Source organism: Falco peregrinus, chromosome 7 (assembly GCF_023634155.1).
Source record: "Falco peregrinus isolate bFalPer1 chromosome 7, bFalPer1.pri, whole genome shotgun sequence".
Taxonomy (NCBI): Eukaryota; Metazoa; Chordata; class Aves; order Falconiformes; family Falconidae; genus Falco; species Falco peregrinus.
Window position 1 is genome coordinate 12,537,965 of NC_073727.1, and position 26,489 is coordinate 12,564,453.

The 26,489-nt window shown below is 37.8% G+C and overlaps 1 protein-coding gene across 5 annotated transcripts in view; it reads right to left on the reverse strand.

Annotated features, from left to right (window-relative positions):
- Positions 1-652: 652 nt before the first annotated feature.
- FAM120B (family with sequence similarity 120B) overlaps positions 653-26,489 on the reverse strand; it is a 63,366-nt gene continuing 37,529 nt past the window's right edge. For 3 of the 5 annotated variants that reach the window (XM_055810573.1, XM_055810574.1, XM_005239120.4), the window contains exons 7-11: positions 15,057-15,263; positions 11,046-11,154; positions 9,293-9,406; positions 4,788-4,845; positions 653-2,571 (exon numbers count right to left, since the gene is read on the reverse strand). In XM_055810573.1, coding sequence (XP_055666548.1) covers positions 2,559-2,571; positions 4,788-4,845; positions 9,293-9,406; positions 11,046-11,154; positions 15,057-15,263 — 501 coding nt within the window. In that variant the 3' untranslated portion in view covers positions 653-2,558. Of the gene's footprint in view, positions 2,572-4,766; positions 4,846-9,292; positions 9,407-11,045; positions 11,155-15,056; positions 15,264-26,489 lie in introns of all 5 variants that reach the window. The other 2 variants (XM_055810576.1, XM_055810575.1) reach the window with 2 other exon arrangements.

A 26,489-nucleotide genomic window follows, 5' to 3' on the forward strand; every position in this document is an offset into this window, starting at 1 on the left:
CAATGATCATGTAATGTTTTCTGTTGAGTCACAGTTGCCTAAGTTATTGATGTTAATGAACGTTCTCTGAATTCCCTTCCAGAAGGCAAAAAAATAAAGCTAATAAATAAACCCACAATTTCAGTGAACATTTGATGAAAGGCAGTTACCCAGTACATAGTCCAGAGAATACAGTAAGCAATAGAGCAAAACAAGAAACAAGAATATTTTTCTGCACAGACATAGGCTCCTTCACTTCAAATACACATCTGTTTTACCTCTGTCCTGTACCCGTTCACAGTAACCCTGTAGTCCACATATTAAGGAAACCCTATCAGACTGGAATCTTTAAGGTCATGTTCTTGTAGAAGACTTTCTTCCACAGTCCATAAGCTTTATGGCACTCTGACAAATTTAAAAAGTTTACTGAGACAGGAAAGTAGCACCTCTGCGTTTCAATTTCATGCTTCTGCTTTCACTCTATGATTCCTGCTGGGAAAAAAAAATCTTTTGGCTTGGAAATAATAATAAGCAGCTTCTGCTTATGGTCTAACATTAGGAGGAAAAAAAAAAAACCTCAACAGAGAAGCTAACATTTTTTCAGTAGTCAGGGTAATTATTACCAACAATTCATAACATACCACAACTAGCACAGCAAAACTCCCACTCTAACTGTATTTAACTTTGTTTATTGAGGCCAACAGAAATCTTTTCTCATATCAAAGCCTGAAGGGGGAATTACCAACAAATTCTGGCACACAGTTACATTCTTTTCAAATACACTATTATACATTATGAGATTTCTGAAACCAGAGAACTTTCCATAAAACTCAGACCATATTATTCCAAAAGGTTTTGGGGGGAAAAAGAGAAAAAAAGTGATATTACAATTACAGGCAGTGACAAATCAACAGAGAAAAGAAGCAGGAATGCCCCTATCATGACAGGATCCCTGGAACGCAACTCAGACACCATGTTGTGTAAAAATTGTGTCTGCTCAAACGTCTAATACAACTAGAAATCCTGTATTGCTACCAATTTACCAGTTTAGCTGGACTGTTGCTATATGCAGAGCATGAAAGAATATATTTATCGAGTTACAACGAGAAAAATACATGCAAGGAAATTATAGTAACGAGCTATGTATGTCTGACAATACTATTCACTTCGACATAACACGTACAGTGAATAGGAACTAAGTTCCACTGACAGTTGACTCAAAGAGGTTACCTGCACAAGGCCTAAGAAACCAAATTAACTGAACAATAATGGATTAAAACCCACAGAGTTGAAGTTAGTAAACACTGTATCATAAAGAGAAGTGCAATTTGTACAATATCTATAGTACTCCTGAAAATAGATTTCAAAATTAGAGCTAACTTTTCTCCTTGGAATATAAAAATAATGCTTTTTCTTCATGCTAAACACTTCTAAAAGACATTTAAAGTATACTTAGGTACTATTCTAAAAATACACATATCTCCAAAATAGTAATAAAGTCTGTGTGATGAGTAATAGACCAGTAAAAATTAATACAGGAGATACCCAATTGTCCCACCGGTACTCTGTCCATTTAATTAATCTCTTGGGACTACCTTAGCAGTATGGAGCAAAATCATGGTGCCACTAATATCTGCAAAAGATGCACCAATAATATCAACAGGGAAAAATTTTTACCCTGTGGGCTTCAAACAACTGCCACTTAGAGGAAAAAAAAAAAGAAAAAAAAAGAATGCATTCGAATCATCTGTTAGTTTCCCCTTGACTTAGAATTTCCTCCAAAATTATACTGGCCAAAGGCTCGCACCGACACCTTTACTTTGAGGCTAAAGACAGATATGAGGTCTGGCATAAACCTTAAATGTTTCATAAATGACTCACTACATATGGAAGAGAGAGAATTGTAGGTATTCCAGAAGAGGACTACGCATTTGACTCAGCTCTGAAAGGCCCCAAAATAAAAGCTGTAGCAGTTTTTTACATAGAAACTAATTTTATAATTTTCTGGAATGTTTTAGCTACCCTTTTCTTATTCTCTGAGGCTGAGGAACTATGAAAGTAAGCCACGTGACAGAAAAGTAACATTTTTTAACTGTGATATGACCGTAAACACTTTAGAAGTACCCTTTTTTGTCCAAGACCAGGCACTTTCAGCCTCGTATAGCAAAAAGCTTTAATGGAAGACACAGTTCTCACAACAGAATCAGATTAATTAAATTTTTGCAGCCTTTTTCAACACCTAGGACTGGACTCTAGTTTTTAGACATAATTTTTCATTTTTTGTAACTGTGTCGACAAGGTTTTTGTCAAGCGCTTCAAACAATAGTAGCTGGAACCTAAATTATATATTAGTTGTTTCACAGCATTTCATAATTCACTTCTCTAAGCTATAGGCTAGAAAAAAAGTATACAAATTAAAATGGAACTGAAAATGAGGCATGATAAATTTCTGATTAGAATCTTCCCACCACCATTTTTTAAATACTGATGAAGTTTTCATGATCTTCAGCATACAGCTTTTCATTAAAATGTATCTTGTTCTTTTATCCGTTTTCATTCGCTTCCAGTAATAAGCAGGGTCACCTGTGTGATCTAAAAGACAAATCATTGAGAGGAGCCAAGTAAGACACATGAACATCAACACTGAAACAATTTTAGAAGTTAACGACCTGTTGCAGGGTAAGATTTTGTGATCTGTATCATGCGGGTAATTAAACTACCATAATGATGTGTTCTGGGTTTAGTGATCTATGTATTAATTATCCAGATAAGCACTTATGTTTTGAACCTTAAGTTCTGCAAGCCTTAATGCAAGCATTAAGTTTTACAGCGTTTGCTACTCTCTGTTAGTATGGATCATGAGACAGTTTTCAGATAGAAATTTAATTTTCCAATGTTTATAAAAATAAATAATTCCGGCAGTAATACAATAAGAAGCCTAATACAGTTTCTGTACCAGTAAAATCTAGAATGATGATTATGAGTACTACACTAACAAGACACTAATCAATAATATTCAAAACAAAAAAGAAAAATAATCCAAGAGTGGATTATCCAACATAATAAACACTAAGGCCTACAGTTCTAATACAAAGTTTTGAGCATGTGCACCAAGTTTCTGACCACTGACTTTACTGTTTGGAATAGTCACCATCTTCAATAACTAAATATGCTCTTATAAAAATCTGCAAACTGTGTCAGATTTCAAAACTTGCTCTTAACATTTTGCCTCTATCTTTGCGTTTCTTCTTTTTCTGCTGCTCTGTCTTTTTTGAGAGCAGGAACAGGACATCAGGCTTTCATTTTTCTTTCATCATAACCTCTCCTCATACAGGAGGTATATTATACAACTTCATGTACTGAAAATGCTAAAGTACAAAACTAAAGATACTGTGATTCCAAAGCACATAAACAGATGAAAGCCCATCGATTCCCATCCACTCAAGCCAATCCCATTCAAAGTTTGCTAGAAATATAAGAAAAGCATGAAAATTGTTGAAGATTACATAGATTAGAACAATTTTCAATCAGGTTGAGATGCAGATCAGTAAAGAGAGAAACATGGTTCTAAGTGTGTCATCCACCTTCTATGTGACATAAATGCTGTTGACACTTCTTCCCTCTGGTACAATTTTTACACTTCATGATTTAAAATGGGATTTCTACATAACTGCCTTTTTTTTTTTCCCTAAAGACAGTAATTAGATAAAGTACCTCTGATTATTTTTAACTGAATGAGCATGGAAATGGAAGACATAAGAAAGTTGATGTAATCTCTAAACCAGTTTCTTAAAAAACACAAGAAATGACTTGAAGAGGGTCTTCTGCAGTACCAATTTACTATGATATATATGATCCTGTGATGCTGTTAAAAACCGTATATGCTCCGTTATTTTACATTTCTTTGGTATTATTTATGTTAACTCTACTTAAAATGAATTAATTTTATAATTAAATACAACCATCACTGAACTTGAATCACAAAGTGAAATATATTCATTTTCAAGAAATAATTCTGAAGTGTTTAAATTAGATTACTAGACAGGAAAAATACTTAGTTCTCATAGGTATTATTTATTACAGAAGTAAAGCATGACAGATTCTTTCTCTTCTCAGTGCTGACGTGGTTCACTCCACACAGCCAGCTGAGATAAAGTTGTTCAACTAAAAGCACCAAAAATAATTGCAATTTTTGGCTCTTGTAAGAAAGCACTGCATTTTACAGGAAGGTCACTTTGTTTCACTGGCAGGTGATGTGTACATCAGCGATACCATGTTTCAAACTTTTCAACAGGTTTCAGTAACGATGGTATAACCCTTCAGATAAAAATATAATCCATAATTAAGACACAAACCACAACTCATCATGGATATGCCACATCATTCATGGTGAGCAAACTCTTGTAATATATACAATTATAATGAAAATACGCAAAACTTATAATTTAAGTCTTAAGACTTATAGTCAGGAACATCTAACGATGTTGTAAAAACACCTCAGACTTTCCAGTGTTAAATAGACACCATAGTATAGCTATACTGTATACTGTACGTATACTAATATGCTACAGTGCTTCAGCTGGTACCTGTAACTTAAATTTTAGGGATTTCGGTCTCATAGCAAGCTTAGACCTAACGTGACAAGTGATTAACAAGCTGAATAGCCTCAGGTTTGAGTGATTTCCTCTGCAGTCACATGGTTCAGGTACTCTGTAAAGTTCATAGAAAGAGGCTCTCATAGTTACCACTGAGATAATTTTGTCTATCTCGTCCTCTCAGTTTGCTACCTGTACATACGTATTCTTTACCGAGGAGGAAGGTGGAATCTTCTCCTCCGGTCTGGATATCCCAATCCATATTCTCTACCTGGAAGGAGCAGGAGAGGAATGAAATATTTTTAATTAACATTAAAGCATGAAAACAAGAGCTTATTCAGATAGTCTGCAAGAAAAATTACATTTATACATATTTTGAGAAAAGAGCAAGCTCCTCTCCAGTTGGTGTATAATTATGGCTAGTATTTTGAGATGTTGGAGGATAAAGCCCATGGTGGCATTGCTCTTCTTAAAGCTCTTGGGTCACTGTAACTTTTAAATCTAGTCCAACTAATGGGTTGGTATAGTGAATCATACAGGTCATACACAGTGGCTGGTAGATCAGGCTCTGTGAATTCAGGAGAGGAAAATACACTTTTAGAACCAGACAAGCTATATTAACAAATGTTTTCATACTGGTTTAATTGTGCCTGTGTAAATTCCTACAAATAAAGCTGTAGTCAAGCTGTAAATGAAATCTTTTTTTCAGCACCGAAGTTCTACCAAGTCCCACCTACACTACAGTTCTATCAAAATCCTATTAATCAGAAACATGCTTGAACACAGAGTATGCAACATGAGTGTGGAAGCCTTGATTAAACAACCAGCAAATGAAATGGTGCTACAAACTCAGATCTTTCAGTATAGTTGCATTATGTTCAGCACATGGTTTACAGTGTGCCAAGACTGAAATATATGAACCCTTCTGATGCAATTACATTCCATGAAGAAATGGAACTCTGGATAATTCCTTTCTGTCTTGGACAAAAGAGTTTCTCTTGAGTGAGACATACCTCCAACAATTCTATCTTTTCCATATCCTTCCTTGACATCCTTCCTTTCCCCTGAAAAACTGGTTTCAATTTTCCATGAAAGCTTTTCTCTCCAAGATTTTGGGTTTTTGTAAAAAAAATCACTTTTGAATTCTTTAAAATTCAACTAAAATTCTCTAGAATGCTCTAAAAAAAGTCCCAAAGTTTCCCTTTTTCTCTCCTTTTCCATCAGAGAGAAAGAAGAAAAAGAAAGGAAAGGTGGGTGGAAACAAAGAAAGCAAAACTAAATTTTTTTGAGGGAAGATAATTTTCTTAGGCAGAATATAGCTGACCACCAAATCCAACACCTTCTAAATGTAAATATGAAATGGTCAAAACTCTTCACTATCTCCCCATCTCACTGTTTATGATTCTGGTGGTAGATGACTGGTAGCTGAAATTATCATCCCTTACTTCCAGCGCTCTGACAGCTCTTACTCATTATGTCCTCATCCCTCCCCTGGGTCTGTCATACAGAGAGTTATGATGTTTACCTTATCACCAGCAGAAATTCTATATCCTTGCCAATACCTTTCACTATTGCTGCTGTATTAGGGTATCCTTGATTTCAGCAATTCATGCAGCTGCTACAACCAATCCCACATACACTCTCTCCCCTATCTCCTCCCCTTATCTTCACTCCGCTTTTCAGACAGGTTTTCAAACACTAGTATGAGAACTGTTGTAAAAATCACTGAAATTTTAAAATATAGCTCTAAAAGTATGTAAGACAATGCACAGATAAGGTTATAGACTTTTTTTTTTTTGCTATTTTTTTATGTTGATTTATATCTAGGTGGCAATTTGTATGCTATGACAATCTCAGTGTTCACCAGTTGGACTGCTGAAGAGTGACAAAGACGCACGATACTCAATATTGATTTCCATAGTTCTTAGTGCTCAGTTTATTTTTAGCTATTTGTAGAATGAGGTTACAATGTGATTCCAAAACAACATATTAGTGGCCTTAACTGCTAATTAATGAAGTTTTGTCTACCAATATGGCATGCGCTGTGGTGTTTCAGCCACGAATCCATGTGTCATGCTTCATTAAAGACATCTATGCCACCTCTGGCAAGTTTTTTAAACTCAAAGCACACAGGTTATAAAGTGCTGCCATGCAAAGTTTCATATCTCAGTAACAGAAGCCTAATCTTAACTTTAAATTGCACACCTACAATATGTTTAACAAGCATCAGAATGGACAGACACTCAGAATGGGATACATGTAAGTCAGCGTGCTTAATAGCAAGTCTCCTAAATTAACAAACAAGAAACAACAAGGGAAAATCTACCTCCCTATGAGGCTTAGATGGCCTGTTCCGAGTTAGGTGGATGAATTCTCTACTTGTGACACACAGCCAAGAAATTTACAAAAAGAATGTAAAATAAATAAATAAAATCAAGCCAAAGCAACAACAACAACAAAAGCCCCAAAACCCAACCCCTTTGAAAACACCAAAACCTCACAGCTGAATTCCCTTCTCTCAAAATACAGCCAGAAGACGAGATATTAATCAGAAGAGATCAGCGGTTAGTATTCACCATAAAATGAGAGATGCCTAAGTTCAATTCTCCTTCTGCCTGAGGGGATCTAAACCACCATCTCCGAGAAATGCCAGTGTTTCTAAGCTTCCTGCTTCCTGGGTGGAGGCACCCTTTCCTCCACTGCTGAAGCTGAGACATCGTCATGGAATTCTTAAACATTAACTTGTAAAAGAAAGCAAAGGCTGCCTAATCCTTAGGTACACTCCTGATGAGAAGTAGAGGATATGGGTCCTGTGGTTACTGTTCCATTACTTTTTAATGAATTGAATCCAATGATTTCCACATAATATACAACAGCAGAAACCATAGCTGTATGCCACAAGAAGGGATATAAAAGATGGGATAGACAGATATCAGCAACATTACTAGGAAGTTTTATCATGTAAGCTATCATGGAAGACAAAATTGACACTTCTTTGTTCTTTTTTCTCCCTCTTTGGGAAGACACACACTTACAGCAGAGACAAAAGCTACAAAATGAAGCAACCCAAGTGTCTGTCTTAATATTAGCGAACAGGAAAAAGAAACTTTGTCAAAATGAGTCATCTTGGCAGATCAGTTTAAAAGGAGCTCTAAAACACTGCACGGCTCTTTTGGAGGGAGATATCTATTTTCCCATTAAATCTATTTTACTTATAATAGAGGCAATGTAACTGCACTTAGGGGATCATATTTTAAGAGCATCCTGAGGGCAGTAAATAGGGCTAGTGTAGAAGAAGCCAAGATGTTTTAATAGTGCTACTGAAACACATTTGTAACACAGTTCGGCACAGTTACTGTGGAACATACTTTGTGGAATATATCTATTCGTAAGGTCTCTGGAGCTGGCCCGAGATGACCTGACCCCTGAACAGCAGGCTTCCTGAGATGGCCACAGTAAGAATAACCAGTCTGGGTTCTGCTCACAGTCAGCATACACACACCATACTTTAGCTTTACATTTTATCTACGTGTATATGCTTTAACTCATAATAATGAGGAAGTAAAACTGAAATGCTTCATTAAAATGTCTGTTCTGTTTAGGAAATGAGATTGGTGAATGACTTAAGATTAATGCCAAGACAAGACAGAACCTGCATTTGTATTACTGTGGTGGGTTGGCCTTGGCTGGATGCCAGGTGCCCACCAAGCCGCTCTATCACTCCCCTCTTCAGCATAACAAGGTGGGGGGGAGAAAATAAGATGGAAGAAAACCCTTGTGGGTCAAAAGATAAAGGCAGTTTAATGAAGCAATTGCAAAAGTCACACGTGCAGAAGCAAAAGAAAACAAAAGATGTTATTCTCTACTTCCCATCAGCAGGTGATGTTTGGCCACTTCCCAAGGAGCAGGGAGTTACACAGAACGGTTGTTTGGGAAGACAAACGTAAAAAATGAATGCCCTCCCCACCCCCCCTTTCTTCCTCCTTTCTCTTAGCTTTTCTATCTGAGCAGATGTCATATGGTCTGGAATATCCCTTTGGTCACTTTGGGTCAGCTGCCCTGGCTCTGTCCTCTCCCAAGATCTTGCCCACCCCCAGGCTACTGAGAGAAAGCCTCCATCCTGAGCGATCACTGCTCAGCAGCAGCCAGAGCACTGGTGTGTTATCACCACCTTTCTAGCTACCAGTACAAGCACAGCACTACGAGGGCTTCCACAGGGCTCAGCCAGACCCAACACAATCACTTAAGCAATGATCTGAAACTGAGAACCTGATCTAGAAAACCACTTAAGAATATGTTTAGCTTTATTCATATGCTTAAGTGTTTTGTTTAAGTATGAACTAAGATTTGCAGCTAAAGACTTCAGACAGACATTTCTATGCAGCTGTGCCAATTTGTTTTAAAACTATTACAATTTAAAATATAGTTTAGCTGAGACGAAGCATGGAGAGTTTAAATACCACATGAAAGCATTTTTTTCCCCAGAACACTGGGAGTAAAAGATGACTCCAGATTATAACACTACACTCTACCTCAACTTGCAGAGTTAAGTTTTTGCTAATGGTAGTACGCAACTATAACTGAAACATTTTTTGTTACTGGCTGCTGTAGCCACAGGGTAACTGCATACATACAAGCACAAACTGCATATACACAGAGAGCTGTTATATTGCTGATAGAGACAATTCCAAATACACACACGCGCACACATTTTTTACCTTGTGGTTGAGGATTTCTCCATAGGAACCCCCTCATCTGGTGACGATATGGAGGAACAAAAGAACTTCTGTGTGTTTGCTGGAACCTGGGATTAAATTCTCTTTGTTGTGTTTCTGAAAAACAGAATTTAGTAAGAAACTCGGACTGTATGTAAGATTAAATGAAGAAAAAGAAAGACAGCATATTTTTTGGGGGGAAACATTTCTTAGTTTTATGCCAAAATACTTGCGCACAATTACGGTTTTTCCAAACTGAAGTCAGCCTAATAAGCATGGTTCTTGTCCTCATTTCCATCTATGCACATCATGATTACAAGCTGTTAACAAATGTATTTAGAAACCAGATCAAAATTTTATGACACAGATTTGGAGACTGCAGTCATTAAAACAAAACAGAAATCCCTGTCCAAACTGGAATCACAAATCATAATTAAAATGGTTAAGTACAGCTCTCAAGCAATAGCAGATGCTAACAAGGTCTGGTATCACAAATCACCAACAGATACCCTTAGTTTTGAATGTCCAGCACCAGTACAGTGCAGTACCACAGCTGAAGTATCACTGTCACATAATGCAAAGTACTGAACTAGCAGAAAATCATTTTGCCTTGCAATTTGCTCTAGGAATTCTGAAGGGGTAATTTTTGTCCTCACAGACACTCTAAGTAATCTGGTAATAAGCAGGTAATAAACATAATACCAGCATAAACACTGAGACTCAGTGTGAATTATTTTGAAGCCTCAAAAGCCTCAATGTTCAGGCTAATCTGTGACTGATGCTAAAAACCTTTTAGATATTTTTTTTCCCTGTAAGTCAGGCAGACTAGGTGGGGAAAACAAATACCTTTAGTAAACCAAGCCATAAATTTTGGGGGAAAAAATGCAAGGTCTTAGGCAGTAACAAAGCTGTTCTCTAAGTTGCTCAAAAGCTTCTTATATTTTGGACTATATCAATCAGTCCAGTAAGAGGTATTCTCTCTTCAGTGCCTCACTCAGACCTTCAACGATCAATGTTAAGATAGGTCCCCTGAGGGAAAAGGAAGAAAAAAATCTGAGACATCTGATTCTTCCTATCAAAATAACTTTAGCCACTGAGTAAACAGCAGTGATGTTTCTGTCAGTGAACGATATTTCAGGTACTGCATATATCTCAGTAACTACATAGCCAGATGGAAATATTATTCTACCCAAACTTAGGTAATCATCATCACAGAATAACAGAAGGGTTTGGGTTGGAAGGGACCTTAAAGATTATGTAGTTCCAACCTCCCTGCCACGGGCAGGGACACCTTCCACTCGAGCAGGTTGCTCAAAGCCCCGTCCAGCCTGGCCTTGGACACTGCCAGGGATGGGGCATCCACAGCTTCTCTGGGCAGCCTGTTCCAGCGCCTCACCACCCTCACAGTGAAGAGTTTCTCCCTAATACCCAATCTCAATCTACCCTCTTTCAGTTTAAAGCCACTTGTCCTGTCACTAGATGCCCTTGTAAAAAGTCTCTCTCCAGCCTTCTTGCAGGGCACTTCTAAGTATTGGAGGGCTGTGATAATCTTCTCTTCTCCAGGCTGAAAAACCCCAACTCACAGGAATTCCTAAAACCAGGAAATATTTTCTTAGATCTCTCCTTCGGTTGTTTGGAGAAAGAGCTTACAATTTACTCAGCTCAATGGGCTGCCTATGTAAATGCTGCTGCTGTTGGAGGATAATTGAGCTCATCAACATATTGACTTTATTGAGAAAATTAACACAATGCCAACCTGTGACAAATCCACTCCCTCTTGGTCTGCTCTGTATTGTTCTTTTCTTCGCCATGCAAGCCTTGCAAATGAAAGACTTCAGATTCTGGAAGGGTGTATACAAAGACTCCTGCAGACAATAGGGTTAAACATCAATGACTGTTCTGCTTTTCTCTCTTCAGGTGTAGCACAAATCAATCACATATACAACAACTAAAAGACTTGCCTTAGCCACACTCATGCATATATGAAGGTCGTAGATCTGACTGACATTTTTTCAGGAAACAAAGTTCAAACATTTGCTAATAAAAGTGTATCCTTGGAAGGATGGGTAGGGGTGCAGAAGGAATGTTTTCCCCTTTCTCAGTGAAGTTTTTCTTCTCTGTTCAGATCTGTAAGTCACATGCTTCCCTATTCTATAACCTTGCCTTCTGTATATATACTTGACTAGACTTCTATCAGCAATACCCGAGGCAGAGGTGGTTAAAGCCTCCAGGTAAGAACTGATGGATTCATGGAAAACACACCAGTGAAAATCAAAGTGTCTTAACATCATACATGAGAAACAAAACTTAACACAATAGTGATACATCAGCTCTGACTCCTGACTGAAAAAAATGTAACAAAGTCTAAAGAGAAATGGGGGGATTAAACAAAAATGTTTACCTTGTGGTGTGATGAAAAGTTCTACTGTCAAAAGGACAAGCTGAAACTACTTAAAGACGCAATATTAAGAGATGTGCTATATCCTGAACTTTCATCGATTTCAGCGAGCTTTGAAGAAATGTCAGGTTTTAGAATACTTGTCTTTTTTATTCACTTGCACTAGGCATATGGGCAGTAGTACGCATTGAAAAGAATTATGAAAAGACAGATTTTAGAGCAATAACATAATTCGTGATTTTCATAAAATTGAACTGATTTTTATATGATGAAAATTGCCTTTTCTAACCACCAAGGCAAAGGGGGAGGCAAGAAGGAGGGGAGAGGACTACAGGAGGTAAAAATCCAGTAGGTGGCAAGACTACAGCAGCTAGAGAGGTTCCTTAAATTAAAGGTAGAGTCTAAATCTCTGAACCCTCCTGCGAACTTTCCTAGCACATTTTTTGAGTTAACAAACCTCTTTATAGAGCCTTAAGCAAAACCCACAGATATATTTTTTTTCCGCACAAACCGAGCACAGTCGGTGAAGAACACCCACTAATGGGAAAAACTTTCATTGTGTTCCTGGGAGAACAGATTGAGAATGTGTTTATGAAGGCTGGATGAAAGGCATGATCAGAAAAAGACAAAACATATCACTTATGCTGACCCCATTAGGTAATTTAGTTTTAATTTAAAAAAATTGATCACGAACATACTCATTAGTGAGCAGCACAATAAAAAGGCTAATAAAGTGATAATATCATTGCCTCACTGCTTTATAAGACTATTATATCCAATTTTCTGTGTGGATAAACAAACTAATATGATTACTGTTATGAAAAACAGAGAACTAGCATAATATGAGCTTAGCGTATTTTTTTTAAAAAAGCAAGATGGCTCTATTTTTGATTCTTATCAGAAGCTTTCCATTTTTTATCTTTAACAGCTGCTGGGCCACAAAGAGCTGAGCTACACAAAAACTTGCCCACAAATATAGCAACTGCTTTTAATTTATACATTTTCTTCTTTTGGTACAAGAATCTGTGGGAAGCAAACCCCAAAACATTCAAAATTTCTGGTATACATGTAAATATTTAACCAAGATTGTATTTCTAATACGATTTCCATAAAGCTGTTAATTGTATTTAAGCCCACCATAATCAAACCAACACTGATTCCGAGATCTCCTGAATTCCCTGAAGTAATGTAACTGTCCAGATCACAGAGAAAGGACCTTAGGAGTTAGGAGACAAGCACTGAACACCAAAACAAGTAACTTTTTCCTATTACTTATCTTTTCTATAACAAAACACACATGTAGAATAACTTTTTTTCTGAATACAATGCTGTCACTATCATCAGATTAGATTTATGGTGCTCAGGGGTAGATTGTTAACTAACAAGTGCTGAAAGATCTTGGCTTCCAGTGGTACATTAAGCTCTGCCAGGAACTAAGTACCAGTTTTATTAAAGTTAAATGTAGAATAATAGGAAAAAACAGTCACATATGCTTGTTGCCTTGCCAGTGTCCCCAGCTAAACTGGCACCTCTTGGCAATTCTCCCAAAACAGATTCTTTCCTCAAACTGATAAGCTGGAAAGCTATTTTATTAGTCTGGGAGCTATCTCTGCCATATATGTACCATAAAGTCGTACCTAAAAAAGATATTTAAACTACTTTAAAAATTCACAGAGCCAGACTATTCTTCCCCACAACAGAACAGTTTATCTGGAGGTTGTTTAAATTACAGTATCAGGCTTATAAAAACCCTAACCTAGATATTTCAGTTGATCAAGAAAATTCCCAACTCAGTTCTAGGGAATCTAAGTATCTTCCTTCATCTTCCTTCTAAAATATAACTTTAGCCTGACCACATCAAGGCCTTCAAATGTTAGATAAAACACACTACCTAACACATTCTAAAATACCTCTCAGCTGATATAAATTTTGTACAGATTTAGGTACCTATCGTAAAACTTACACGCTAACATGAATTCTATCCAAATGGAAAAGAAGTATCGATTTCACATAGATCTGTAGAGTTTTACATTTTCCCATTTATTCTTTAGATCCTCTATTGTTCTGCAAAAGTCCTACATGAAAAACTGGATGAACCACTGGCCCAGTCCAAAACCTACTGAAATCAACGGACCAATTAATAGGAACAACAGGATTTGGGTAGAGGCTATAGTCCTAATCATATGATTGGTTCCATGTGGAAAGGATTATCCTCCTCCTCCATGCTGAAAACACATACATTCCACCCACCCAAACCCACTTCACTCATCAGATCAGTATGGTATGCAATTGGACACAAAATCAGAAAAGAAAACTAATTATACAACAACTGGTATTGACTACATTGAGATTAAAATAATTCAAAATTCGTAACTTTTTTCTCTGTAATCACTTTTATTTATTTTAACCTAAAGTGATATATGTAAGCGCAGGTAAAAACATTTTCAAAGGTAAAATTTTCAAAAGTAATTAAATTATACAGGATTTTCAGTTCCACATTGATCGAAGGTCTTAACAGATGAGTACAGATCTACCCAAGCATCTCTCCACATATTCTCTTCTCATGGGGCACAAGCCAGGTCTGGTCCGAGGCTTCACTAATGCATTAATACAGCCTTGTACCCTGCCTAGCAGATTCCATCTCTGAGCCCAGCCATACCACCCTACTGCACCAGATATGGTCCATACCCAGCAAGACTCTGCTGATATCTCCCTGCCCTTGCCTGGGCAGGCATGTTTTAAGTCATACGGCTTTTTGGTACCATAGCATGCAAACTGTACAAATCCCCAGCTTCTGAAAAGTGGGACTGAGAACTAAATAAGTACCTAGAGGTACAGGAAGGTACTCGGTGAGATTCTAAAAAAAAAATACCTGAATACACATCTTCCTCTACATCCAGTTCCTCTTTGAATTCACCAAACCTTTCTCTCAAACTTTAGGTTCCTTAATACGTTTAAAAATATCGCTCTTAAACACTTTTAAAATTATACCCAGTATGCTTATTTAAAGACATTCTTAATACATTGCCTAAAATCTTACAGGGAAAAGATCTCATTGATATCTTAATACTAGAAAACCATTACAGCTATTTCCATTTTTTTAAATTGACATTTTGACACTTCCTTATATTATTTTCTGACTAATGAAAACAAAAATAAAGGTAAAATTATAGCTTCTTTCATGGTCTCAGTATTTCTACCTTCTTAAAGTGTTTTTTTTGGCAGAGAGGGTGAAAACGGAATAAGGAAGAGAGGAAATACACAAAGAAAGGAGCCCAGTGTAAACATGAATATTAAACCAACAAACATATATGGACAGGTACATTTTTCAAGGAATACAGAGCTGTCTAAGAGAATGCGATTACTCACATTGCCTTCCAAAAGCTCTTCCAAAGGGCAACCTTGGTGTGACTGCTGGTATTTTTCTTGGAAAAGTTTTCCATCAAACACTTCCCAAGGCATCAAATCATCCATTCTGAATGGAAAGCCACAGGCACTATTGGCCATGAGCAAAGTCGTAAGGCCACGAACAAAGACAGCGCCAAGATGTACACCTCTGGAGTCCACTTGTGCAAGCTGTTAACACACACATACAAAAAAAAAGGCCTCAAAAATCAGGAAATATAAGCAATCTTACCATCACATCTAACCATGCATACAGCAGAGCAAATGATGAACAGTCCCAAAGCTGTGACAATGATGCTCCTCTATTGCACTGTAGAATTCATCAAAGGATCCTGTATCTATTTTTATTCAATAAAGTGAAAGAAGTGAAGTTTGTTTTAACAAATACAGCATCTCACTCAAGTTTTTAAGACAGTTACATTCAAAATGAAAACAGAAAGAGAAAATAAATGGCTGTTCTCCATAGTATTTCTCAAGCATTAGCAGTTCCCCAAAAAGAATTCTGTTAGTGGAATGCAAAACATGAACTGGGAGTATAAAGTTATGTGTACGGCGATCCATTGACCTTCCACAGTTTGATCAACTGGGAAACGTTACAGTACTTAGAGATTATTTAAATTATAAGATTTGACAGAACAAAGTTTATTGTACCCAGGCTTTTATTTTAAACACACTAAAATTTCCTCAGACTGTAGTCTGAAAGTGAAATTATTCCACTTCAACCTGGATGTCTCCAGAAGAAATACTGGAATGGTATGACAACATCCAGAAAACACAAAATGAGAAACTCAACAAGACAATTAAAACTCATGGCCAAAATAAACTTTATGGGTGAATTTAACATCCTGCTGTGGCAGAGCATAGCAAGCTATAAAAGCCTTGAATCCAACATGGGGAAAAATCGTGACTTTAAGTATTGTGTAAACAGTCCAAAGCTCCTCAGTGGGGAATGCCTTTTCCACAGTCTGTACTGGAGCAGGCTGTCAGGACAGGGATGGGTTCATAACAGTGTGGCCATTAGCGCTGTAATCCATGGCAGCTGTTGTACCCTTACAGTACAATTTTCCTTACAGTATAAATTATACCAGGAATGGAATAGCATCCAAAATAGTCCAGAACAGAAAGGACAAAAATGTGGCTCAAATTTGTCTTAGCCCTAGCTCCTGCAGAGCTGTGAATTGTTTGTATGAAATGCAATGGAAAGGGTTGGCTCATTATTACTAACAATAACATCTTACATCTTGAAAGATGCCCAAAAGACTTAAAGGTATGCATATACACCATCAGTGCCCTATTTAGAAAAAATTACAAGTAACAGCAGACAACATCAAATGTTGTACTAATGGATCAGAACTTTCTCCTCCCTAAGGTCTGTATAACAAATTCAGGGAACCTTTGCTAGCAACATGGAGCTACAAAGCTTCTTCCAGAAGAGACAAACACAAGAAATAATTTGGAGAATATGGCTAGAACATAGTCGAGGACTTAGGTTTTCTGTATTATTATGCAACGAGCTGAAGTCTGTTGCATAATTTGACTATGTGAAACTGGCTTCTGTGATAGGGTTCCCCCCAACCACAGACAAGGGGCAGCAGGGTTCTGTTAAGCCAGCTTGAAGGTATGAGGTGTACCTCCAGTGGCTGTTTTTTCTACAGCACAAAAGCAAAAAAGGACCCAGAGATGATGATACAGGCAAAAGATACCAGGCCGGGTGGTCCAGAGCCCTCTGGGAAGAACCTTTTCTGCCTCTAGTGATTCCTGGAAAGGCACCATGCTGGCCACCAGGGCACTGACCCAACGTGACACAGTACTTGAAACTCACCCAACACAGACAACCGAGGACAACCACTGACATCCAGACAAATGCAGACAGACAACACAAGCTAATTTAAGCAGTCTTTGAGAAAATGAAAGGTCCATCTTTCTTTGACTGTGACACTTCATACTTGAGTAAGGGGGACCTTCTTCTCCCCTTCCTTTAAAATAAAAGTATTTTTAGTCCGGGATCAGGCCACTGAGTTTCAGGAAGCTACTGCCTCCAGAAGCAAGCTATCGTTTTGCCAGCTGAGACTAGTAACTACATGCACTCTCACAGCTCTTCTGCTCTGGCAAGTAAAGCAGGTTTTTGCAAACCATTTAACAATGTTGAAAGGTACCTGAAAGAGGAATGTGGTTTAAGTGAGCCAGTATGATTTGTACTAAAGTAGACTCTAAGAATGCACACCGCCAGTTACCATGTTGCAGCTGTGAGATTCTTACATTGCACTAACCAGATTGTTTCTGATCATCCGATCAAATCTTAAGACCTACTAAGGAAATGAGTCCACATCATTACAGGCTTTAAAATGGAATCTGCTTGGTTTGTGATCACAAAGTAAGACTTTATGAGCATGAAGTAAAGAACTGTTGGGAATCTTCAGAACTCCCTTTTTTTTTTTGTAAACTAAACCAGCTAGGGAATTACTTCAGAACCTATTCATCCTGATCTTGTTCTCAACACAACAATAAATTGAACTTTAAATAACTTCAGTAAAATACTTTCGAGCACTTTGACAAGTGGTGAAGTTTTGCTCTTAAGCTATAAGGAAAATGGATGTGTTTTATCCTTATATTAAAATATATTCTTATTATTATATTTTATTATAAATAATATAAATGTATTATATATAATATAGAAAAATATTATAATATCAATATATAAAAAAGGAAAATTAGCAGTAGAGGCCATGAACAACAGTAGCACACCAACTGAATAAATCTTAGCCAAATTTATATCGATATAATTTATACCACAAATAGCCTCTATTACAGAACAGTACAAAACCAGACTGAAATTCCCTGTCATACAAATCAGTATCTTCTGTCACTCATTTATCAAGTAAGTACTGATAACATCAAAAGATTTAATTACTGAAAACTAACTTTCATGAAGAATAAGGAAAACAAGTATTTAAGCTGCTGAGAACAGTAAATGCTGTCATCTGCAGCAAGCAATTTCCCATCTTCTAATTTAGTGGCTGTGTACTAGATGTCTATTAATTCATACCTTTTTGTCATTTATTGACAAAGTTGTTTTTACTGTCCTTTTTAATCCCACCGGTACCAAGGATGTAAAACAGCTGTTAGAACAGATTACTAATACTATATGTGGATGCTGGATGCCATCTGGGCCATAAATCTTAACACAAAACTTTTATATTTTTATTGTATTCTGAAAACTCTAAGCATAGATACTACAGAAGTATGTGACTAATCCAGCTTTCTTTGGTGATGTTATTCTAGTGCAAAACAAATGCATAGATATTTGCAGAACAAGTGTCTAAATGAGAATTTGAAATATTTTGCTTCTGATGGTGATGCACAAAATAGTAAAATATAGAAGAGGACTTCTGAGTGCTGTCTTAAGCTGGAGATCAGCATAGTACTGTCATTGATCCTAATTGTTACTTCTGCCTAAGTGAACATGAAGTCTGAGCCACCAACACAACCCTAGCTGTTCTCTTTTCAACTACACTTGAGACACGCTGGTTAAAAAGGTAAAAAATGTTGCTGGTAACAGGTTTTACAGGTAGAAGGCTTCACTGTCTAGGGATATCAATCCAGAACTTTCCTAAAGCACTAAAGTATTGGGAGATGGACATCAGGTAAAGCTTGGATTTTAATGGAAATCAATATTGGCAAGACCAAGGTGAGAACTATCAACAGTTACCTTTATTTCAATAAGCAGGAAACACATTCACTAAAGGGTAGTTTCTATTTCCCGTGTCTGGCAATGAAAAACAAAGAAAATGAAAGCACAGCGAGCCTGTAACAATGAGCCCATGCACATGGCAAACCACAGACTTGCTTTGCCATGGGAATGCTCACAACTGCTTGGTGTCTGCAATGCAAAGACGTCACGACAAGGAGAAGTGGAAAATTCCAAAAGAAAAGAAGGCTTGCCTTCCAGGGCATTACACCCTAGAGATTACTTCTTGTTGGAAACTGTGCCGGTTCTTTCTACTATTTTTGTAAACTCAGGACCCCAGTGAATCATGTGAGATACACCCCTGTGCTCCCACTGCTGCTACTCCTACCACCAGCTGATGACATTTGTGTGAGAGCCACAGTGCGTGAGAACCGCTCCTCCTGCACCAGCTGCCCACGCTGTGCCCCTGCTGCTCCGACCGACGGCAGCTCCCCACCCTCTCAGCGTTTAGGGAAAAAGATGACTTTTCCCATTTGCCAGAAGACTGAGAATGCAAAGTTCACAGTCCTCTACTATCACTGCAGCAGAGGTTACTGGTGGTGTGCTCCGAATGCCTGAGCTGAACTGGGTTAGCCCGCCTGAAAAGAGCAAGAGAATTGCTACGGCACCTGCATCGCTAATGTATCATGGTTTTTTCCAACAATTTGAGAAATGTCTTTACTAGAAAAGCTGTCATCATAGACTTATATTACGCCTTTTTCTGCTCTAGAAACACAAGGTTTTAGGCTTTGGACCACACGTTCAGGCTGATCTCTGTGCTTGTGTGCACCTCACTGACCACAGAAAGAGGCTCTGCAAGAAGGGAAGTGTTTGCTCACAGGAGCAGTTTGCAAATCTAGACCCAGAGACTGTATATCCTGCAGAGCAGTTTTTACTCACAAGAAGAAAAACACATGGATCTTGTGTAAGAAATGCACATTTCCAGTCCACGTTACATCTAGTTAAATAATAATTTTAAAATAATCAGGACGTAAAAATACCTTTATATTTTAAGAAAATACTACTAGTCCTCTGAGTCTCCTTTGTGGCTTCACAAGGGATTTTTTGATAGAGGTGTAAACTTTACCCTATACGCTTTGAAAGCTGCACAACCTATTTTCAGGAACATACTAAAAAAACCCCACGACTCCTTCACCACTCTAAGGAGATTAGAAGGTTCAAATTCTGTTGGAAGGATGAACAGGTTCTACTGTGCTTGTAATGTGAGGGCAAGCATCTGAACGTGACAGATGTCAGCAGACACAAACGAAGGCCAGAACCATACCCAGGGGCAAAGCTGTCACACACCATTTATAGAAACTAAGGAGAAAGGTAAAGATATGATAATAATTTTACAATTCTTTACTTGAATTACTTTAGACATCATCTGTATCTCACTGCATTAAATGCTACATTTCATTTAAGAACTGGTTCCTTTAGTAGGATTTTCAACAACATTCTGGACACACACTTTTTCAATGAAAAAAATTGTATTAAAAATTGTTACTTAGGTTAAAGCTCTTCTTACGTATTTAATTTTTTTTCCTAACCCATTGCCTATTTCCTGTGGTTGAGCTGAATACAGAAGATATGACTATGGCTAATAATTTGCAATATTAATTTAAATAGAAATAACTTTAAAATTGCATAAGGCATTTCCCTCCCTTCTTTCCTACCCTACCCACCCTCAAAAGAATGTACCTGTTTCTGTTATAAAAAGGTAAACATAACACTCAAGGACAGGTTAGTATTTGTTAACTTCAAGTTCAAATCAATTAACTGAAGAACAATAATTAAAAAAAAAAATAAATGAAATTTCCCCCAAGCAATAAACTGCTGGAATTCAAGTGATGGTGATCAAAATCTTGAGCACCTTCCTAGTTTAACGGGTTCATTTTAGATCCACTTTGAACTCAAGTCAGCATATTATCAGTACACTACTTTCATTACCTTCCCCCAAACCCACCTGTATCTTAAATGATCATATATTTAGCCATAGGCAATTTATGGTTGAGCAATAAAGGCAGCAGGTAGATCCTATCTCAGGAACTTGTCACTAAAACAGTAAGGGTTAGCTCTGTCTGGGAGAGGTAAGGCACATTGTGTTCCAAATATAAAGAGATGAACTGTGTCAACTGAAGACAACCTCGCTAAAGTTAAATTCTCTGCAAGGGAAACTATCACTAAAATTCTTTGAAGCAAAAGACAAGAGTCCTTTCTTGAATTCCAGGTCTTCCTGCCTTCAGCAGGAATTCCCAGTGTGAGCTGTCAAAAGATGCTAAAATCCCTGTGCACTGGTGCTATATGCTCTGTTCTAGAGCAAAGATAACTTAAACTGGTGCAATGGTGGTAAATTTAAGGAGTGTTACCCTGCAGAGATGCGCTGGTGAAACAATGTTTGCCTGGCATCAGTCAGCTTTAAGGAACAGGCTGCTGGGAGTGTAGTACATCACCTGCTTCCCTGACTTGTCAAATGGAGGGGGGAGCGAAGCACCAGGTATTTTGAAAACATGACTAAGGTTTATTCTGATAAAAGATTAGGGCTTAAATTAAGCTCTTCCTGCTTAAACAAGGTGTGTGCAAAGGAAAAGGGACTGAAAAGAGATCCTATGAGGGCATCTGCTGCAACAGAAACTAGAAAAACCAGTTTTCAAACACTTCCAGGGCTTCACAGTAAATATTTGGCAGTAAACAACCCAATTGTTTAGTATTTATATGTGAGGAAAGTTTATTTACTGGGTTTTATCAGGAGTTTGATGTAAAATGATACCTCTCTGTGGAACAACAGTGTTATTTCCATTAAGCCAAAACCTGCAATGAAGTCAAAATTGCTTTTACCTTTAAACACCCTACAAAACAATAACACACAAGTACTACTGCTAACCAATCTGCCACCAGATAAAAACCTCCTTCAGTTCCAGAAAGATTGTTTCTAATTTCTTGTTTAATTTTCAAAAATACCAGCTTTTCATGGAGCTCTTGAATCATACCTACAACAAAACTCAGCACAAACGACACTTTTGTAATGATGAATGTCATCAGTTAAAAAGTTTAGTCCCTTCAGTTTATTTGTACACAGTTATGTAATGGACAGCATGCTAGCACCTGCAAAAAAGATTCAAATAACATTACATTTTCTTACTTTAGCCACAACCGCTTGAATCTGATCTAAATGATTACTGGGCTAATGACAGTCCATAATACAAGTGACATTTACAGAACATTCACATAAATTTTGAGTTATAGCCATCAGGCTAACCATCTGACTGTAGCCCAGCCAGAGGCCACATTCTTTCTATAAAACTGAATAGATTCATTAGGATTTTAATTTTTACTATCTTAAAGACATGCTTGTGGTTTTGGTAATGTACTTACTTTTGAACCTCCTCACCTTTCCCTCATATTGATAATACTGGATTTATTTGGTAGCAAAATATATTTTGTTTGGGACCCTGAAAACTCTTATGATCACATTTCCTTTCCTTTTTTTTTTTTTTTTTTTTTTTGTAATACATTAGTTAAATGTTGTGGAATTATGAGAAAAGGAAGCATTAGTAGCTCCATCTGCCTTGCAACTAATAAAGTTTGTCCCTGATGGAGGACAAACTGCTAGCAGACTCCTGGTATGTCTGCACCAGGCAGGACCTGACAGGCTCCTGTACGTGCTATGTCACTGGCATCTGAAATAATTCCGTAATTATTTGAATTTTTTTCCCATGCCTGTAGCAATGTCTCCCTCTCACACAGATGCCCTAATAATGCGATGTCATGTTAAAGCTTCATCCTGTTGGGCAATTTAGAGTGCCTTACCCTTCTCCCCAGTTGTCTACTTAAAACAATCAGCAGTAACTTATTTCTCTCAGACTCCTACACCTCTGTCAAACTCCGTCTCTGAAATTAGCCAACATACTCAAAAGTTATTAGGGAACACAGAGAGTAATTTAAAAACCATCAAAAGGTCACTTTCCTCTCTTAGTTCCAGTAACTTTCCATTGCAAGCCTTCAAAGACCAAACTTCTTCCATTCCCTTACTTTCTGACACTCACTACACATTTCTGTATTCTACTCTCCACTGACCAGCCCCTTTCCCAAAGTCTTTAACACGGGGGGCTCCATTCGTCACTACCTGCATCTTGACCATACTCCTGCTCTCAAGTCCTTAGCCGCACCTTACCCCAGCCCTTTCCCTTTGTTTAATCATAGGACTAGTCCATGGACCAAAGTTCTAGGAGTAATAATTCTGCCACCAGCACAACTACTCAGCAGAGAGTGCTTGGCTACCTTTGCTAATGCAGTGTGTCCTTTCACAGCTGCAGACTATAGCGGCGAATGATAGCTGGTTAGGCATGCAACTGCTCAGTGTGCTGCTGTCTGGTGGCCTGTCTTGCGGACATTTTGCACAGTGTACTGTGAAACCGTTGCCGTGGATTAAGACATCATCGTGACTACAAAGAAATTTTGATAGGTGGGAGTTCACTGCTAAACCTGGCCAAGGCTTAATCAGCCAAGCTTAAAAGTTAGTTTTGTTTTTTCTTCTCCCCAGAGGCCGCATAGATGTTCAGATTTATTTAATTGTCCTAATGTATGACCAATCCCTCTCTCAAGCTGTTTTAGTAGATACCTTTTAAGGACCTGAACTAATTCCAACTGAAACCAACAGAAAGACCAGTGAACTTCAACAGAATTAGATTAGGCAAGATTTAGTATGTCTGAAGCACTGCAGGTTCCAGAAACATTAAGACAACTGTTACTAATGTCATGTCTGGTATATAAGCCCTTCAAATAAAACTGTCATTGAAACAAGATGGTTAGTATAGAAAGCTCCAGAATAAATACTGTTTGCCAACGCAAGATAGGTTTAGTTGGTTTGTGGTTTGTTGGGTTTTTTTCCCCGAGAGTTTCTTTGTATTGCAAGGCAGCTGCACAATACAATTGTTGATACTACGGTTCACCTTTTAAAGTGATACAGTCCAAGGTAAACAGATCTGGCTAAGGAATTTTCTAGCTGTTAAGTCCACAGGTTGAGGAAGAGAAGAACTGCTCTGCTTCTGTTTCATGACAATCCCAAGGTCCAAGACAAATTGAACCACACATCACTGCAGCAGTATCCCAGATGACTTGTGAAAGGAACTGCCAATCTGCAACTTGCGATCAGTTCAAGATACTAGGAATTGATTTGTAATTAAGCTGCAATACAGTATCCACTTCCAGAATACCTATTTCTTTTGGAATGGAAAACTGTCATACACGGCTTGAACGTTGCTACCTTTTGCCACAAGAACATCAACCCCATGCTGCTATTTAGATGAACACATACAGCAATATTAGAGAATCCTTGTTTGATGCACACATCTGTTGCATAAAGATGGTCTTCTGAGCTATTCAGGAACTGACTACAAATAAAGGTTTTAAAGAAAATAACATTACTCACATGTAATATTCTACATTTTCTTGTATCAGCACTATGCCAGAGCAAATTAATATAAATAGGGAAACAGTTTATGTGAGAGTAACTTGGCCATTTTTAAAGCAGTACTTAACAAGGAGAAGAATGCTGTTTAAAAGAAAATGCACGTAGTAAGTCAAACTAGGATCTCAGCACTTTGGCCAGCACTGGACTCTGCAGGCACTTTGCTCATGAAATAAGCATTCACTGACATTCCAGCCTCAGGAACCGATCCACAGCCATTTTAAAACAAAAGGTACCTTTTTTTTTTGGCATAAAGTGCTGTGCAAAAATAAACTTCCTGCAGAACCACTACGCTTTCAGCCTCCTGTAATTGAGAAATATTACTTGCCATTGTTGCCAGACTGAAGTATGTCTCTGTTGTACTGAAGCCTCTGTGCACAAATACAGGATACAGTTGTATGATTTTGCTAAAAAGTAAATAACGCTGAGTAGACTGAAGGATGGTTTTTCAAAAGTGTATTGGCATAGCTCTGCTTTTATTAAATTCAGTAGTAAAGCTCTCATTGCCTTATGTAGGAATTTATGCAACTTCAGTCTATACAAGTATTTTCTGCCAAGATGTACTTCTGTATCCTATACACAGAAAGTAAATACAAAACTACTGCTAAATAGGAAATGATACTTCGGTATGCATTAACTGGCCTTGCTAAAACCAATACATACATAATTTTGCATTTGGCAAGGAACTGAATGTCTCATCTTTTAAATCTATCAAGGGAATATATAGCAGCCTAGCTGAATGTAATATACCTTTTCAGTTAATGTGCATATGCTTCCTACTAGTGCTGGTGTAACACTAAACACACTGATTAGATTCCTAAGCAATTAACTAAATCTCTCCATAATCACAAACCACCTTTACACATCTGGTGTTTATTGTCCCTATGTATTTTTTCCTCACTTATAACACCGGGATAGAATTGTCTTAACGAGTGATGATGTCTTAAGATGCTAAGATGTAATGCTGGTAAGAGATGTTACAATGCACATGTATTGCTTTCTTCTTAACACAGCTCCTTTCTTTCTAAAAACCTCCTCTAACCACATCTCAGCTATTGTTCAGTGAACACCAAATTAAATGATTCCAAAATAAAGGTGAAGAGGAGGAGAATATACATGCAACATCATTAATGTTAAGAATATTTTAAAAATCACATTTATACAGCACTTTTGGCTAAAGAACTTCTACTGTTCTCACCACTGGTGCATGGCTGTTAGAAGAAAGAACTAAAATACCAGAAAGAACTGAACAATTTGACCAAAGTCATAGAGGAAGCAACAGATAGGAACTGGACACTGTCTTGACTTTTAACCCCTGGGATAATGACTATGTCAATCAAGAATACACTTGAAAAGAAAGGGAACAAAATCAGTTCTTGGTTAGCTTGGCTGTTCCTGGTATCTTCAAGATGAACATTTCTGCTATAGTAATTTGAAAAATTCCAGTACATCCTACAAAGCACTGTAACCATATGCCTAAAGGCTTTTTTTATCTTCTTTCTCCATCCACCTATAAATGGCTCATTAGGTCATTTCAGAAAACATTTTTGCTTTGCTGAAGTTACACATAACCATCTGCTTCTCCAGGGAAAGCCCAGACAGATGTGCAGCTTGCTTTCCTGCTCAGGCGTGACAGGGGCACGCAGGCAGGTGCAGGCAGCCCTGAGCAGAGGACAGGCAGGTGCACACGTGCCACCGCCTCCTGCCAGCACGCTCCCTTCCCTCCTGGCTCCAGCCCCTGCACGTCACCTGCCCCGCGGGGACACAGGTCAGCCCTTAAAGGCAGCAGAGAGCAACCTCACCTATGTCATGCAAACACCACCTCCCACCCTAAGATACTGCTTGTTCCTTCTAATATACAGTATGCAAGGAAGTGAAAACTATTTATCTCATGAGTAAACATACACTTTGACCAACACAAACTTGGCAGGAAAATGTCAGTTGATAACCAGAAATTATTATTTCCCCTCTCTGTAACAAATTATCTCTGACTTTTTCAAAGCTGTCAGTTTCCTTAATATTTTGGGAGAGCTTTATTATCCTCACCACCAATAACCACATTTCACTTTCTGAAATAATATTAGGCATGGATTAAAAATTAACAGTAATTTTGTTATCTGAAATTCCAGAATGTCTTTTACCTTAAACATCCTGGAAAATTCTTTACGCTATATGAAGTCTAAAAGCAATTTTAAACTGA